General features: G+C 59.5%; 1 protein-coding gene across 8 annotated transcripts in view; it reads left to right on the forward strand.

The window, feature by feature from the left end:
* RALGDS (ral guanine nucleotide dissociation stimulator) overlaps nt 1–18,149 on the forward strand; it is a gene marked incomplete at its 5' end in the record, with an annotated part of 47,914 nt that overhangs the window by 10,166 nt on the left and 19,599 nt on the right. For 7 of the 8 annotated variants that reach the window (XM_081238209.1, XM_081238211.1, XM_081238212.1 and 4 more), the window contains one exon: nt 13,631–13,813. The exons of the other annotated variant lie outside the window; for it this stretch is intronic. In XM_081238209.1, the coding sequence (XP_081094335.1) occupies nt 13,631–13,813 (183 nt within the window). Of the gene's footprint in view, nt 1–13,630; nt 13,814–18,149 lie in introns of those variants that run through there. 8 annotated transcript variants of the gene reach the window in all.

Genomic DNA, 18,149 nt, shown 5'->3' on the forward strand with positions numbered 1-18,149 from the left:
ACGGGCCGGTCACCATTCCGGGTACCTGGGTATGAGGGCGAACAAGGCAGATTGAGCTTACAGCCCAGTTGACTGGGGAGACACAAACCAATCCCACAATGGATGATTGTTTTAATAACATTTTATTAGTGGTACTTTCTCAGCTCGTCCACCTTATTTAAAGTGGCAGCTCTCCAATCCCATTACTCTATTCTATTGTTTTCTTCTATAGCACGCTTGCCTTCAAACAAGTATTTTGCTTATTATACTGCAGGACCAGAAGCTGATCTTTATCTGTTTTATTCCCTGGCATATTCCCAGCACTTGAGCAGGGCCTGGCACCTAGTACCTGCTCAGTTAATCCGCTGTGGTCTGAGTGTGGTGCTGTAGTTGCGCCCCCGGGGCCACTCTGGTCTGCGGACGGCGCAGGCTGAAAACCCCGTCACCAGTCCCTCAGGGATGCAAGATAAATTGAAACTGCTTAGAGACTTTTATAGCAATTGGATGTTGCTGCGACATTTCAATTGCATTTTACGACAGTGTCAGTCAGTCCCCATTTGGGGATTAAAAAGGAAAACCACTGATTCTTCCCCACAGAGTGTCCTAGGCTACTTGAGGATAAGGTTTTTTGAACACGTGGCCTATGCCAGGCCCCATCCTAAGTGCTTCCATCCGATATTGCATTTAACCCATGTGAGTTTTTGGAAGCAGAGGTCATCCACACGTGTGGCTCAGGACCAGGCTCAGCGGGGGGGTGGGGAGCAAGTCACTTGCCAGCTCCCCCAGCCAGTGAGTGGCAGGCTCTGGGTTTGAGCCCAGACTCCGTCTACCTGGAGCCCCAGCTCATGGCTGCCACTCTAATCCATAGAGTTGGATGTTGAGCTCCTTGCCGAGCTGGACGCGGGTGCAGGCCCGAAGGGGCGGGGAACTGTCCTCGGCTGCCACGGGAGGGGGCCGTTGGCACCCTTGGCCCGGGTAGATCCTGCTGGGCACAAAGCCACGGGGAGCAGCTGGGACAGGGCCCGGATTCTCGGATCCTCAGCTTCTTGGCAAGCTGTGTGACTCAGTGGGCTGGTAAAAGGGGCCGGCGGGTGGGCAGCCCGATCAGGGGAGCCCTGTGGCCAGTGAATCAGCAGTCAGAGCAGCAGACCGCTGGGTTAGTCCTGCCTGGGGCGGGGCCAAGCCTCAGCTGCCAAAATAAGCACAGGCCCTCTGTCTTTCTCCCTCCCAGCTCCCCTGGCAGATGCTCCCTGTGGCTCTGCCGTTCCCAGGGGTCCCCACGTCTCCCCAGCCTGGAAAAGGGGACAGAACCTCCCGGTTCGGGCGTGTGGCCTTCCCCACGTCACTCTGAGGCTCTGGCCCCCGATGGCCTTCCTGTAAAGAGGGACCCCCTGCCCATGGAAGGGCACCTCGAGGATAGACTCTCCCTCGGCTCTTATAAAAAGCTGGGAGCAGCTTGGGACCAACAGCCTCCAAGCCAGACTGCTGTGTGGCTTTGGGTGAGTTCAGTGCCGTCTCTGAGCTCTGTCCCCAAGCTCACCTGCAAAACGGCCTCACACATTGTGACGATTAAATGATATCCACACTGCCACATTAGTGAACAGCACAAATACTAGGGAGGTCATTGACTCGGTTTAGGCATGGAGTTGGGGGTGGGGGAGGTGAACAGGGAAATGGATGTCAGAATCTCAAGCTGGGCCTCGTACAGTGGACAGACCACCCACCCTGCTGACGGGGACCCAGCAGCCCCAAACCTGCCCGTGCTGCCGGGAACAAATCCACTTTAACCCAGTGCACAGTGAAGGAAAGCAAGCTGCCCTGGGGACCGGACAGGCCCAGGCATATACCTGGGGTTGGCACTGACCATCTGTGCAGCCGCGGGCAAGTTGTTTGCCCTCTCTGGGCCTCGGTTTTCTGTTTTACAGCAGAGGTAGTTACCGTGGCTTCGTCTGTTTCACAAATGCTGGGTGGAAAGGTGTTTTGTCTCATCAGTAGCTGCTTCTGCCTGCAAGGCTTCTATTTGCCTTAGATGAATCCCCCCCCACCCCGACCTAAGCCCCTCTCCCAGCTTGTGGGGCTGGGCCACTGGCGTGCATGGCTGCGGCATCACCCCTACCTAGCAGAGCCAGGCTGGTGGTGACTGTGATGAGCGACTTGATGATGGGCCTCAGGTTCCCAGAAATGACAGGGAGGAGAACCGGGCTGTCCCCACCCCCAGCAGGACCCCAAGTCAGGTCAGGAGGCTGTAGGAAACAGGAACGAAAGCCTGGCCCCGGGCCTCTCCCGCCTGCTTCCTGGACAGGATGTTGTGCTGAGTGAACAGCTTGAATTGGAGTCACCACTCTGGCTCTGAGTCACAGCTCCTAGCGACAGCCACGCGGTGTTTATAAACAGTGTGCTTCCCAGCCACCAGGGCCTGCCCCCTGTCCCCGCCCTGGAGTCTGAAGAGGGCGAGAGGAGTCTGAAGAGGGTGAGAGGACCCCAGATGCCGGAGGCAGCTCCCCTGGAATTCCCCCCCCCCCCGCCCAAAGGGCTTGATTCGGGGTGCACGTCTGTGCGTACACGTGTGTCCACGAGTGGGGTTTTGCTATGTCTGGGCTCGTGTGTGGCTGACCAGGTGCCTTATCCCGGGGCTACCTGCATCGTGGGCAGAGCGCCACTTGCAGGTCACGCGACCTTGGTGTCCCGGGACAAGCGTGGAAGCCCAGGTAGCATCTCAGGGCTGGTGTGAATGTGCCCCGAGGCCACGCCCACCCAGAGCTCCGTGCACAGTATAGGGGCACAGGAATGGAGGTGGAGAAGTGGCGGGGGTGGGGGTGGTTTGCAGGTGGAGCGCCCCTAACTGGTCCCAGCCTCAGAGCCCTGGCTCTCCGTGGCCGGTCTCCGTTCCAGGCCGTGACAGTGGTGGTGTGGGCCGTGTGGTGACACAAGGCCGGCAAGGAACAAAGGCGCCTCTGCTCTCCCCTACACGGGTTGGGGGAGGGGTGGATGGGCCCCGCCTCTCCCCGCCTCGCCCCTCCTCCTCAGGGCTCCTGCCTTTCTTGCCTGCAGCTGGTCCTGTCCTACCTCCTGGCTGTGACTCAGGCCCTCAGCCTTCCCAGAGCTCAGGGCCCACTGCTCGGGTCCAGCCCTGCCTGGGCCTGGCCTGGCTCACAAAGGAATGGCCCAAACGGCTCTGAGGCCAGGCTGACCTGTGCGGGGGCCTGGGGTCATTGGAGAAGAGCCCAGGGAGGCTTGTCTGGTGCTCAGGAGCTCTGGGAGGGAGATGTGCCACCCGGCTCGGATCCTGGTACCCGGGAAGAGCTCAATAAATGCCTGTCAAATCAAAGGCGTTAATACACAGACACACCTTACTGGGCAGCCTGGCTCCCTACTGGCTCCTGTGACCCCACCCCCGCTTCTTCTAAAGGCCTCTTGAAGCTCTCCGCCACCCCCAGGTATGTCCACACAGTTGGAAAGGCTTTCCCATCCCCTGGCCCACCCGCTCATCCCTGCCACAGCGCTGGGCCCAGGGACCAGGAGGCCATGGCTCAGGGAAGGCCCTCCCCCATTTCATCCAGTGCCCCCAAGGCTAGGGAGAGCTCACTGGTCCACGTCCAGGGCAGCCAAACCGCATCGAGGGGCGCCCAAAGTCACATGGCCAGTCAGCTGGCAACACAGGGGAGAGAGGCCAAGGGTGGGGTCTGCCCAGGCCCCACAGGGCTGTCTCCCTCCTCGGAAGTCTACTGCCCCCTGCCTCACCCATGTCCTGCTGGAGCCTGCACGGGGCTTCTCCCCAACAAGATTGAGCACCTGGGGGAGCCCTGCCATGCCAGCCTGTCCTTGAGAAAGTGGACCAGAGTGTGTCTGCCAGCCCTCTTGGCCTCCCCTCTGCCGGACCAGGGTGACAACAAACATTTCCAAGTTATCCACTGGGATCCAGTTGCAGGGCTGCATGCCGAGCACCCAACAGACCTCACACTGCCATCTGGAGCTTGCTCTTGGAGGTGGAGCCAGGCCACAGTACCCCTGGTGTAGGGGCAACTCCAACAACATTCACTGAGTGTATATTACATGCCAGGCCCATGTCCATGGGACGCGATCAGAGTGCAGGTCCCCCGAGTGCCAGCCACCAACCAGGCCTGTGCTGAGTTCTTGTTGAATCCTGCAGCGTCCTTGTGCCCATTTTACAGATGAGGAAACTGAGGCCACTAAGTCACTGGCCCAGAGTCCCAGAGCTGCTAATAGAGAGCCCAGTCTCCCAAACCCACCCAGTTTCCCAAAGGTCCAGATTAAGAGCCACCATGCACAGAAGGGCTAAGGTGGCTGGGGAGAAGAAGCAGGGGGTGCCTGAGTAGAGGTGAGCATGGGGTGAGTCAGGGCCGAGTGAGTGGGAGGGGGCTGGGGGCAGGGAGGACTTTGGATTCTTTTGTGGGTTGGACAGAAGCCTTTGGAAGGATTTTAGTGCCGGGGAAACATGCTGCGCTCTGGGTGCAGGCATGAGGTGGGCACCTGCAGGCAGGAAGGCGGCTGCCTCAAGGTCCACCTGGAACCCCCTCCCACTCAGACCCCCCACCTCCAGATGTCCACCCACATCCCCGAGAGAAGCCCCACCCTAGGGGCTCCTGTGTCCGGGGAATCCTTTCTTCCATGAAAGAAATTCTCCTGCCCCAGAGGTGGGGGGTGGGGATTTGACTTTGAAAACCCCTGTACACCACCCCCCCACTTCCTAGAACGGATCAGGAAACTGAGGCTCAGAGAGAAGAGGAACCTGCGAGTCCCAAAGGGAGGCAGTGCCAGGCGGGGGCGGGAACCAAGTCTCGGTTCCCCGGCTCTGAGCTGCCTGCTCTTGGGTCCCCTACGCCCCACAAAGCCACCGGAAGAGGATGTGAAACACTTGCTCAGAGAAGCAGAACAAGTGCTGGCGGGGCTCGGCGTCAGGGCGGCATGCTGGGCCCCGGGGCCTGATGTGCCTGTGGGCCGGCTCCGGGCCGCCTGTCCACCCCCTGCTCCTCTCAGCCTCCGCAATCCTGCAGGCCCAGCCGGCTGCCCACCAGGGTCCGAGGAGGGTAAGGAAGCAGCCCTTGGCCTCTGGGTCATCCTGGCATCTCCGGGTCTGGGGATCTGGGCTCTGAATGCTGACGAGGGGAGGGTATGTGGGCTCTGCAGAGGTGCACACAGACACAGGACCCGGATTCTCTCTGTGACATCTTGGGCAAGTCCTTGCTCCCCGGGGCCTCAGTGTTTCCATTTGTCACATGTGTGGGTTGGACTCATCCCATGGCGTACAGTGTCTGGTTTGCAGCAAAATGAGAAAAATGGAGACAAGGTCGTGAGTTTTCTTTAAAGCCAGATGTATTCATTTAACAATTATCTATTTTTCTGATCGTGTGCCCTCCTTGTTACTTTTGGTGGGGTCTTTTCTGAAACGATGGTAATGATAGTGGTGATAGTGGTAATGATAGTGGTGGCATTCTTTTTTTTTTTTTTTTTTTTTTTTACTGCCCTACTTGGCAAAATAAACAGTTGCCATCCCTAGGCTGGTCCCCGCAGTTTAAAATTAAATCCCATGTCTGGGTGCCAGGGGTGGAGGAGCTCCGAGGGCTGAGTGGCGGGGAAGGCTTCCGAAATTAGATGGTGGCTCAGAGAAAGCGGGGTCTCCTGCGCACCCTCCACAGGGCCTGGCAGGGCTCACACCTGCCTGGGGGCCTCACTGGCCAAGCTGCTTTGACCTCTGTGACATGTACTCGCCACTTTTTCTGACTCTGGGTGGTGATTTCCCCCCATGCAGGGGGAATGGGGACAGGACCTCAGGGTGTTGGGGGACACAGCTGGGCCCACCCTAAGACAGCAGGTCTGAGCTGCAGCTACTGGCCCGGCTCAGGACACAGCCCCATCCACACACCCTTGGCTGGCCGTCTGCCTGGTAAGAGTGGGAATTCCTGACCCTGCTCATCACGGGAGCAGGTATGACAGCCACGCAGGTGACACCAGGCCTAGGCACTCGGGCGCCCGACTCCACTAGGGCAGGCAGATGGGCAGACAGACTGGCAGAGGGCCTCCCTGGGAGCCCAGCCCCGGCCTGGCTCCCCATGATGGCTCAGGAAGCCAGGCCTGCCGAGCCCAGGAAGCCAGGCCTGCCGAGCCCAGAGGCAGGAAGGGTTGGGTGTTCCTCGCCTGTGTCTCTGGGGTGACCACCAGACGGAGGGCCGTCGCCCGCCGTGCTGCTCTCCAAAGCCCCACACCTTGGCCGAAGACACCTCTGCCGGCACCGGCCACCGAGGTGAGTTTCCCTGGCAATCGGTGCCTCTGCTGAGAGGCTGGCTAGGCCACGGCCAGGGCCCTTGACTTCCTCCCCTCCCGTCAGAACTGGTTGAAGAAGTTTGACTGGAAGCTGCCCGGGGAGGCTCCATCTCCCATTCTGGGTGTGAAAGAGGAGGCGGCGGGGGGTGGGGGTGGCGGTTACCCTGGTACCCGTGTCTGCCCACCTGGCCAGCCTGTCTACCTGCTCCATGCCCAGGCGGGTTAGGGTGGCTGCGGCTTGTCCTAGCCGCTCCGTGAGTTCATATGAAGCTTCTCAGATTACAAAGAGCGCTTGTGCGTTGTTTCATCATCTGCTTTCCTGAGAGCCAAGTGGTGGTGGTATTTCAACTACTATTATTATTATTATCCCCCTCTTACTGATGGAGAAACTGAGGCTCAGGGAGACGGAACTGAGGCTAGGAAGGTGCATAGCAGGGACTTGAACACAAACCTAGGCTCTACATTTTAAGAGTTTCCCAAACCTACAGGCCCACTCCTTGGTCGTGTTTGCCCAACGCTCCACCGGCGTGGTCCCTGCGAGGGACGGGACCCCTCCCCTTCTGACCTTCCCCTCCGTTATTCTCATGTTTCAGGCTCAGTTTCCACGTGTTTGTGTCCCTTCTGTTTCTCTTCCTCTCTCCTCCCCTGCACTCCCACCTCGGGCTCGTCTCACGTTGGATTGGTGGCCTTTGGGGACGTCAGGGACCCCTCAGGGTGCTGGGCCCTGAGCGCTCTGGGAGTGGAGGACAGTCATCAGAGTGGCTCCTGGTCTCACTCTGTGACCCTGGATCACACATGTGCCCCTCCGAGTGTCCCCCTTAGCATCCCAAGAGTTAGAGTCAGGGCCATGCACACCCATCTCCAGGGGAGGACAGGGAGGCCGCACGGCGAGGGCTCATAGCTGATCTGGAACGCCTGGCATCCTCGTCCTGAGCCATTTCCACGGCTCCGGGCATTGACTCATCTTGTTCTGGTCACCCTGGGACAGCAACGCCCTGTGAGGTCAGGGATTTGGGGTGATGATGATGTGAAACCCCTCCACCCAGGATGGTCTCCTAGATGTTTGGAAGCTTCATTTCCCGCCTCCTGACCATTTCTGAGCTTCGCCTCCAGCCTGTGAGGCCAAAGAGGAGGAGGCGGTCGCAGGGGCCAGTGGCAGAGGAGGTGGGGCTAAACTGGGTCCACTCTCTGTGCCTGCAGCTCCCACGCTCAGCCCAGGTGCATCACCTCCTGCCAAGGTGTGGGCTCACCCGCCCACAGAGGGCTACCCCAGGACTCAGGCAGCCAGGAATGGTGACATCAGGTCAGGGAAATGACTGAGGAGCCTGGCCAGGCCACACCCCATCCATGACCTCCCCAGGCTCTAAATATAGACCAGAAAAGACAGACAGGCCTGGTGACCTCCACCTGCCCAGTGAGAGGTGAAAGGTTTTCCACAAAGGCCTGATCCAAGTCCGGGTACCTGTTCCTTATTGGGCCACCAGCTTCCTCCATCACCTTGGCCGAGCCCAGGCTGGAGGAGGTGATGGCCAAGGCCCTTGTCATCTGGACATTTCCTTGAATTGGTTCTCGTGCTGAGCCACCGTGCACCTGGCGGGCTTCCCCAGAGTTGCACCCTGGGCCCAAAGCCCATTCCTTGGGACCTTGTGCTGGGCAAAGTGGTGGGTGGGAAGTGGGAAGCATGGGCCAGGCAGAGAGGGGCTGGCTCAAGGCTCCGAGGACCGCAGCTGTTCTGTGTGAGCCTCCCTGGGCGTGGTGAGAGAGGACCCCAGAGATGCAAGCTGGGGTTGCACCAAGCAATTGGTCTTTTGTCTGAGGGCGAGGGGCTGGGGGGCTTCGAAGGGTCAAGACCCCTCTGGTTGCTGTGCATCAGGGGGGACCAATGATCAGATGACAGCGGGTAGGAAAAGGGGCCCCAGAGGTTTGGCCTGAGCACACCTTTCCCTTAAACCGGAGGTGGCTACTCAGGGGCCTCTGAGCCAGGGAGTGATGGGAGGCCCAGTGGGGTCTGCGGCAAACCCACAAGCAGATGGCCCGGCTGGAGAGGACAGCTGCCTGTCAGCCTCCGCCCGGTCTCCTGTTGCGTGGGAACACAGACCTGGTGCGGCTGGGTTGTCCGAAGCTACAGGAGCAGCCAGAAATGTGGATTTTTATATGAAATCACCTGACCTTTTACTGTTGGCTCAAAAATTGAAAAACACTCTGCAAGCCAACCAAAACACACGTGGGCTAGATTTGGCCTGGTTCTCTTCCCAGCTGTCAGCTAGAGACCCGTCTTTTGAGCTTCCCGTGCGAGGAGCATCCTGCCTACAGGAACGGTCTGTATGGCGATGTCGTCCAGGGCTCCTTGTGACCCCCAGGGAAGGACAGATGCCCTCTCCAGGGAAAGGCTGTACAGTGCTTTGTGCTCGCTCTCCCTCCCAGCAGACCCTCCAAGCGCCCGGCTTAGCATAGACTCGATTTCAGGCTTGCCTGAGGTCCCTGGGTTTGCCTACAGCCCCATCTGAGCTGCATGAGTCAGTTTCCCAGCTGCCCACTGCCTCGGGCCCCTTGTGTTGTAAGGATGCTGTGAGTCCCCCTTGGGTGTGGAGCGAGGAACCTGGGAAATGGTGAAGGTGGGGGCGTGGTCACTGCGCTGGCCCCGGGTCTGGAGGTTGTTCCCCTCCCTCCAGGGCTACTGGGAGCCTCAGCAGCATTAGGGCATAAGTCTCAAACTGTGTCCTTTTTCTTTTTTAACTTCTATTATGGAAAATTCCAGAAAGACACAAAAGTGGGGAAAATGGCATAAAGGCACGCAGCGTTCATGATCACCAAGTGCGGGGCCACCCTTGCTGCTGCTGCTTCTCTTACTGGCCCCGTGTCCTGCCCGCCTTCCCCACAGCAAACGATATTGACACAAATCCCAGGCACATCATTCCATCCATCAACATTTATTTATTTATTTATTTGCGATACGCGGGCCTCTCACTGTTGTGGCCTCTCCCGTTGTGGAGCACAGGCTCCGGATGCGCAGGCTCAGCGGCCATGGCTCACGGGCCCAGCCGCTCTGCGGCACGTGGGATCTTCCCGGACCGGGGCACGAACCCGCGTCCCCTGCATCGGCAGGCAGACTCTCAACCACTGCGCCACCAGGGAAGCCCCATCCATCAATATTTTAGTACGTTACTCTAATAGTGACCAAAATCCTGTGAGTGCACCCAAAAAATGATGTCTATCATCTGGCTTTCATCAGATATCCAGTAGTGTTCAAATAATCCCAATTGTTCCTCAGGGTTTTCTTTTTTTTCTTTCTTTTTTTTTTTTAAACAGTTGCCCTGTTCAAGTCACAATCCAGAATCCGCACGTTGCATTTGGTCGTATGTCCCACCTTTATTTTATTTATTTTTTTAAATATTTATTTATTTATTTATTTATTTTGGCTGCGCTGGGTCTTAGTCGTGGCACGCGGGCTTCTTAGTTGCGGCATGCATGCAGCATCTAGTTCCTCGACCAGGGATCGAACCTGGGCCCCCTGCATTGGGAGCTCGGAGTCTTACGCACTGCACCACCAGGGGAGTCCCTGTCCCACCTTTATTTTAATCTACAGTTTTCCCTTTGTGTTTTCCCCTGAAATGTATTCGTTGAAACTGGGTGGTTTGTCCTGTGAAGATTCCCAGAGTCTGGAATTTGTGGGGTGCATCCTTATATGTGTTTAACATGTTCTTCTGTGCCCTGTCATTCCCCCAAAAGGTTGTTCCATGCAGAGGCCTGGTTGGATTCTGGTTAGGTTTTTGGCAAGGGCACTTCGTGGGTGGCTCTGTGTTTATCCATCAGGTGGCACCTACTGTCCTGGCCCCCTCTCTTTTGCCCTAGGGAAGAGATCTACCCCACAGCTTTGGGGGAGGATCATGAGGGGACGTGCTTGAGGGCCTCAGTGAGTTGCAGTCCCTGGTGAGGTGCTTTACCTGTGCTGTCTTCCCTTTGCTAATCAGGAGAAAACTGTGCCTTGGAGATCAGGTGACTCTTGGGGGGCCAAGGGCTGAGGGGTGGGTGGCATTGGCGGGGAGGGAGGGTCACACAGTAAGAAAGCGGTGGAGCTGGGCTTTAAACCCAGGTATTTCAGTGCCAGAACCTGGCTTCTGTGCTACCCTGCCCCTCTGGGAACTAAGGGTGTGTGCGTGTGTGCGCGCGCACGTTCATGCAGCTGGAGCTGCAAACAAGCTTGCCAGGACCCAGGAAGGGAGGGGGACAGGCACCAACCAGACAGACACCAACCAGAGGGACCCCCTCCCCCACCGCCCCCTCCATGTCCAGGTAGTCGGATGGGAGGCAGCTGGGCCGACTGTGTTGGTGTGTTGTGTCCTGATGGAACTCCCCAGTCCTCACCTCCCCAGCCTGCTTGGGTCCCCCTAACCCCGGCCCCCTTGACCTTCAAGGTCAGAGAGGTAGTGACCTTGGTGCACTCAGGAGTCACTTGGCCTCCATGGGCCCCTTTCCCCAGCTGTAAAATGGGCACAAGCTTGCTTCCCAGGCCCCTCCCTGGGAGAAAGAGATAAAGGGAGCAGAGAAAAGAGATAAGGTGAGAACAGGCAGGTGCTGGGCTCTCCGGGCACTGAGAGCTTGGCCCCAGGAGGAGGAGTGTGGGAAGAGAAGCTTCTAGCCCCGGGCCGTGTCCAGTGTCCAGGTCACCCCTGTCTTGCTCTTTGAAGACCTCATTCCTCTAAATATGTCCCACCCACCTCACCCTCCCCTGGGGCTTCCTCAACAGCCTCCTAGGGGTCTCCACCCCGAGCCAAATCTACCCATCTTGCTTTTAAAATGAAAACAACCAACAAAACCCAGCGTTTATTATCATGTGTGTGTGATCACTAAAATAGTTTAGAAAAATTAGCAAATTCTGAGAAGTAAAAAGAAAACAATGTATAGCACTGCCCAGAAATAGCCACCATTCCTTTTGCAAAGTATAGGTCCCTCTAGTCACATGCACGCGTGGCACGCGTGGAATGTCAGCTTCTAAAAGCATGCTCTGCATCGTGGTTTTCTGACTTTACAGTTATAGCCAAGCATCTCCCTGTATCGTTGTCCTCCTGTGGTAGGTAATGGCACACGGGGTCCTGACAGTAAGTCAGCATAGGGTGTTTTTTTGTTTTTTTTCTTGCGGTACGCGGGCCTCTCACTGTTGTGGCCTCTCCCACTGTGGAGCACAGGCTCCGGACACGCAGGCTCAGCGGCCATGGCTCACGGGCCCAGCCGCTCCGCAGCGTGTGGGATCTTCTCAGACCGGGGCACAAACCCGCGTCCCCTGCATCGGCAGGCGGACTCCCAACCACTGCGCCACCAGGGAAGCCCCTGCATAGGGTGTTTGAGTTGATTCCTTTGGTAGAGTTGTAATTGAGGTTTCCATAAACATCGCTGTACAGAAATCCACACCCACATCTCTGTATACTTCCTTAGGGTTAATTCCCAAGAGTGGGTTGTCGAATCAAAGCCATGAGCGTTTTTTTTTTCCAAATTTATTTTACTGAAGCAGAGTTGATTTATGTTGTGTTAATTTCTGATGTACGGCAAAGTGATTCCGTTATGCATATACACATTCTTTTTCATAGCGTGAGCGTTTTTTTAAAAATTATTTATTTATTTATTTATTCGTTTATTTATTTATTTATTTTGGTTGGGTTGGGTCTTCGTTTCTGTGCGAGGGCTTCCTCTAGTTGCAGCGAGCGGGGGCCACTCTTCATCGTGGTGCGCGGGCCTCTCACTGTCGCGGCCTCTCTTGTTGCGGAGCACAGGCTCCAGACGGGCAGGCTCAGTAGTTGTGGCTCACGGGCCCAGTTGCTCCGCGGCATGTGGGATCTTCCCAGACCAGGGCTCGAACCCGTGTCCCCTGCATTAGCAGGCAGATTCTCAACTACTGCGCCACCAGGGAAGCCCGGCATGAGCGTTTTTAATGCCTTTAATAGAAATCACCAAGTTGTTTTCCGTGCGTCTTTGTCAAGGCCTTGCCTTGTGCCTGATGGAGAACCATCCGGCAGGTGCTCAAGCTGCCCACATGGGCACGCAAGTGGGTGGGAGCTGCTGGGCCCCCACCGTCCATGGGTATCTGAGGCCTGGCACACAGTGGGTGCACAAGGTATGCTTATGGAATGAGTAGTCTGGACCTGCCCTCTCATTTTACAGGTGGGAAACTGAGGCCCAGTGGTATGGAGCCAGTTCTTGGGAGGTTGGTGGCATTGCCGGGGCTGCTGACAGCAACTGCAGGCCTCTGTGAGGGCTGAGGGCTGAGGCCGGTGCAGGCCTGGGCAGTGTGCTGGTGTGAGGGAGGGTCCCATTCATTCATCTGTCTACTTGCGTCCTCACTGGCTTCTAGAAAGCGCAGCTGAGGCTCCCTAGCCCTGCTTCCTCCCCAGCCCTCAGCATCCTCACATCCACCCTGAAGGCTGCCCTGAGACCTTGAGCACTCAAGCCACCAGTGAGTGGCCCCAGGTGACCAGACCAGTGGCAGGTGCCCAGCTGGCATTTGTCTCTTCGGACCCCTCCTCACTCTTGAGCGCAGGCCCCACCTGGTGATGCCTGGTCTGGGTTCTCCCCCTTTCCCCCAACTGCCCCTCCTCTGCTGCCTCCCTTCTGCCTGTACCTCCTCAGGGTGGCCTTAGGGCTGAGACAGTGCAGGCAGAGGCCCCTCCCCCCCCCCCCGCACCAAATACACACCCCAACCCTCAGGACTTCCAAATGCACGCGTGCACTGAGGACCCGGTTCCAGGACGCGGGAGCACACAGCGAGGCACAGGCATCGGCAGCGTGAGTGCTATATATGTCAGTTACCCACTGTGAGCCTCTCGGGTGACGAAACTGAGGCTCAGAGAGGTTAAGCAACTTGTCCGAGGCCACAGAGCTAGGGAGGGGCTTAACTGGAATTTAAGGGAGGTGGAGACCCACTGCTTGGCCACACGTCGACACTTACACAAGTCACACAGCTACACAACCCGTGCGCTGGGCCCGTGCACGCACCCACACAAAGGGCCTAACCGTGGTACCCGCAGCCCCACGACACACGCCGCACGAACACCCCCTAAGACGCAAGCCGCCATCACTCCAGCGGGGTTGCGCGCGCACAGGCGTACACACTCCCCTCCGGCGTCTCTGGCCCCCACCTCTCCTGGCCCCGCCCCTCCACGCCGCAGGCCCCGCCTCCCGAGCCCCGCCCCTGGCCAGCCGGCCCCGCCCCCGGCTTGACCTCAGCGGGGCCGGGCCGCGGGCGCAGAGCGCAGGCAGGGCCGAGCCGCGCGGGCCGCCGCCGCCGCCGCCGCCGCCGCGCGCCGGGCCGGCCCCGCGCCCGCGCCGCCCCGGGTCCCGCGGCCCGGCCGGCCGCCCGCGCCGCTGCGAGCCGCCCATGGTGCAGCGCATGTGGGCCGAGGCGGCCGGGCCTGCGGGCGGCGCCGAGCCGCTGTTTCCGGGCTCCCGGCGGAGCCGCAGCGTGTGGGACGCCGTGCGCCTGGAGGTGGGCGGCCCCGACAGCTGCCCCGTGGTGCTGCACAGTTTCACGCAGCTCGACCCCGACTTGCCGCGCTTAGAGGTGGGTGAGCCAGGCCGGCCCGGCGCTCGGCCGAGCGAGGAGTGGGTGGGGGCCCAGCGTCCTTAGCGAGTCACCCACATCCAGTGGTGGTGGTCACCACCCCCCGTCCGGAGGTTGCGGGGGGAGGGTCCTTCCGCAGAAATCCCCCTCCTTGCGCCAACCCCAAGGCAGCCAGGTGGGCGGAGGGGCTGCCGCCAGCCGGTCCAACAGTTTCGGGACCAGAACCGGGTCTTCGTGCCCCCCTCTATCTGTCCCAGTGCGTGATCTCACCGAGCCCAGGTGTGCCACTCCCGCGCCCCTGCAGCCCAGGTAGACTTGCTCCCGCGGGCAGTCGCTGTCTGTTTGCGTCTGTGCCTTTCCCTACAGCAGGGCTGGGCCGTATTTCGTCCCTGTGGCGAGGTCGGGGCCGGCTTAGGCAGTTTGGCTTCGAAATGCAGGTGGTGAACTAGTGATTAGGGCGGCAATCTTCTAGAATCCTCAGAGGCGGTTGGGAGCACAGTGGCCTTCCAGACAGCCCCCGTTGGGGGCAGAAGTGGACTCCAATGTTCCGGGCTGCTCAAAGCGCGGGAATGGGGAGACAGGCCTTCCAACCTGTGGGTCCCGGTGTCCAGGCGGGTAGGTTGGGACAAGGGCCTCTCAGGTGGAGGGGTGACTCACTTCTGCTTGATTAGAAAATGCGCCGACACCCTGAATCTGTAAGGATTTGGGAGGATTCAGAACCGGGGTGTGCCTATCATGCATGTGGTTGGAGGAACTAGGTGAGGGCTGGACTCCTGTCTAGCGTGCTCTGGGCAGCGGCGGGGGGGGGGAGTGCCCCCCCTCCTCCTACCTGACTGTGCACCAGCCTCCGACTCCCTGCGGCCAGGGTGGCAGAATCCAGGGTTGGGGTCTGGACAGAGGCCATTCCTGGGTCAGAGGGCTCAGCGGGGTTCCTGAGCCCCCGTGCTGGAGAGGGCCCCTTGGTATCCCCGCTTCGTCACTTTAGGCCCGGCTAAGTTGTAATTGCCAGCCTGGGTCTTGTGCCTCTGTGTGTCCCCAGTGCCTAGACGGGGCCGGGATGCATATTTACCCAAGGATAAAGCGCATCTCCCTGCCCAGAGTGGGGGGAAGGCAGGGGGTGGAGGGAGCTCTTGGTGGGAGAACCTCGGGCCGGGGAGACCCTTTATTGCTGAGCTTGGCCGGTGGCCCGGCCAGGCACACTCCCCGACCCTCATCCACCCACAGCTCTGGTCTTCATTAGTGGCTGGAGCGAGACCCCTGGGAGGGTGGGGGTGGGCGGCCTGACACCAGCCCAGCACTCATCTGACTTTCATTATGTCTGGCAGCTCCTCGGGCTTTGTGTGCTGGAGGGTCCGGCCTGCGTGCTCGCAGGGGTGGGCCGCTCAGCTGCTTCTCTCCCTCCCTCCCTCCCTCTGTCTGTCCGTCTGTATCCCTGAGGAACCGAGGGAGACGCAGAGCTGAGCCCTACCCCTGCCCAAGGATCTGCCTTCTCTCCCTCTCCCTCTTTTTCCCCCTCTCCCCCTCTCCCTCCTCCTCGTCCTCACTGGCCCCAGCACTGAGATCCAGGCCGTGGCTGCTATTTAGAAATCAAAGGGGAAGCTTCTGGCTGGGGCAGGAAAACCAGGGTCCTGGCAGGAGAGGAGGCCACTGCCGGAAACCAAACACAATGACCATTTACCATGAGCTGGGGGAGGGGGTGGGGAAGTCCCTGTCCCTCCTGCCAACACCCCCGCCCCCCCCCCATCCTGGGGCCGATTTCCTGGTCGCTGGGGCCTGCCGGAGCTGAAGCGGCTGCTCGTGGTCCCTGTCCTGTCTGGAAACCACTAGGCAGTTTCTGTTTCCTTCCCCAGTCCCCCTTTCCTTAACAAGTCTCCACCCCGCCCTTCCCTCTCTGGGCTGCCAGATGTCCTCACACATCTGGGCATCTGCTCATCATCGTCCTTCTAAGCCAGGCCACTGCTGACCCAGCTCGGCCTGCACAGTTCTGTGCTTTCTGGAGGTCACTGGGCCCCCACGCCCCTGCCTCCGTGCAGGCTACTGCCTCAGCCAGGCAGGAGGAATCCTGGAGTCCACAGCACCTACTGTCTGCAGACACCACCCCTCGTTCCAGCTGGCTTTGACCAACCCTCCCGAGTAGGTGCCGACCCCACTTTGTAGGAGACTGGAGCTCAGAGAAGTGAAGTCCCTGAACGAAATGTACACGCAGCCAGCGAGGACGCAGCCAGGATTTGAAGCTGGGCCGTGTTCTGTGCTGGGCGCCTGTTGTGTGCGAGGGCCCACAGGGATCAGAGCAGGCTACCTCGCAGCGAGACAATTACACATGCCCCAGGAGGATGGCGGAGCTCTTAGGGGAACGGAACCAGGCCCAGGCAGCCCAGAAGTCCCCATGCTTGGTGAAGGGTAGGGGTGCTTATAGGCCAGAGGAAGGTGAAAGTGCTTTGGGCCACAAGACACTGGGGAGAGCTTCAAGGAAGAAACAAGCCCACAGCTGGACCCTAAAGGTTTTAAATAATAGCTAATATGAGCCAGCAATTGGTGGGAGGCCGTGTGCTGAGGAGTTTGCATGCATTATGTCTTGGGGGTCAGGATCATCCATCGTCCATTTAACAGATGGAACAACCGAGGTGCTAGATTGCACAAACTCACAGAGCCAGTAAGTGGCAGGGGCGGGATTCCCACCCAGGCAGGGAGCCTGCAAGCCCTGAGCGCAGTGTATGTGGGTGGAATGAAATGAGGAAGCCTTCTCGGATCCTCGGGCAGAGCAGAGATGTGCAGGGGAGTTACGTCTCCCTGCAGCCTCCCCGCCTCCTTCCCTGTTGTCTGGTCTCTTGATCTCACAGTGTGCAGGGCTCCAGTCTAACCCCCAGGGCTCATTAGCCTTAGGCCAAGAGGCATGACCTGAGGGAGGGGGGGCGTGTGTGTGTGTGTGTGTGTCCGTCCGTCCGTCCGTCCGTCCGTCCCCGTCCAGCCAGGCTTCCTGGCAGGCTCCAAGGGGACAACCTCCAGCAGCTGCACAGCCTGTCAAGTTCACGAAGGGCCTGACCGGTTGCCACCTGCTGGGCCCCCATGGACTCTCGGATTCCCCTCTTGCTTTACTCCTCAGGGGCCAGGCTGGCTGGTACTGGGTCCTTGTTCCTTCTCTGGCGGGGAGGACTTCTCCGGACTGGGCACTCTGAGCTGTTTCCCCAGCGGCTCCGGGATGGCCCTGGGGCAGGAGCGGGTGGGGGCTCAGTGCTGGGAGGTGTTAGATGCTGGCAGGCAGGACTGGGGCCCCATCCTCAGCCTGGAAGTTAGCCGTTTCCAGGCCCTTCCTCACTGCTGGTGAGGAGGGTTTGGAGGAGACTTAGCACTGGCCACCTGCAGCCTCCGAGCAGGCCAGTGGGGGTGGTTTGGGGAGGTGTTACCCAGGCAGTGGAGGGCTGGCTGCCTATAAGGCCCTCACAGTGTGGCACCGTGCTGTGTCCGCCCCGCCTCAGGCTCGGCGTCCGGCCTCTCAGGCCCAGAAGTGCCGCGTTCCTGGACACGTGGCTCCAGTGAAGCCACTGTCCCCAACCCAGTTCTGAGGAGGTGGGAGTTGAAACCTGCAGCCCAGTGCAGGAGAAGCAGACCTTTGAGCAGCCTCCGGTTTCCATCCCCTGACCAGCTGTAGCGGGGGGCGGGGGAGGGGGTGAGCCCGTGATCTCCAGAAGGGTGCTTGGTGAGCAGGGCGAGGGCACCCAGCACAGGGGCCTGCATTCTGGGAGCTCAGGGAGTACGTGTTGCCCGGCGTTTTCCTCTCCTCCCCAGGGAGCCCCCGGATGCCGGCACAGCCAGCTCTGCGGGCTCGAGGGAGGCATGATGTCCTTTTGACCCAAGGGGCAGCGTCGCCCATGCTGGTCCAGAGCTTGGGCTCTGGAGGGAAGAGAGCTGGGCTGGAAGGCCAGCTCAGCCCCTCGCAGCCCTAGACATGCTCTCGTTCCCTGGGCCTTGGTTTCCTTATCTGGACTTGATGCCAGTTGCCCCGCTTAGGCTTCTGGTGAGGACCGAAAGAGACAGGCGGCCTGACAAGCAGTCCCCGTGGCTCCTGGTACTGCGTCAGAGCCGGACAGGCCGTGGCTGCCACGATTGTGTCTTCTGACAAGGTGCCAGGGGAGTGCCCGTGCCCAGGGCTCCAGGAGGACGCTGGCCAGCCTGGTCAGCATGGTGCTTCCCAGGCCTGGTTGTCGTAGCTGACCCCAGGCCTGTGGGTGCCCTGGCCATCCTGTGGCAGGAGCCCCGACCAATCCCCTCTCAGTGGAGAGGTGCGAGTGCGAGGGAACTGCCACTCCCCGCCCCCCCGCCCCCCTCTGGCTGTGTG

Source organism: Mesoplodon bidens (assembly GCF_964165515.1).
Source record: "Mesoplodon bidens genome assembly, chromosome: 6".
Classification (NCBI taxonomy): Eukaryota; Metazoa; Chordata; class Mammalia; order Artiodactyla; family Ziphiidae; genus Mesoplodon; species Mesoplodon bidens.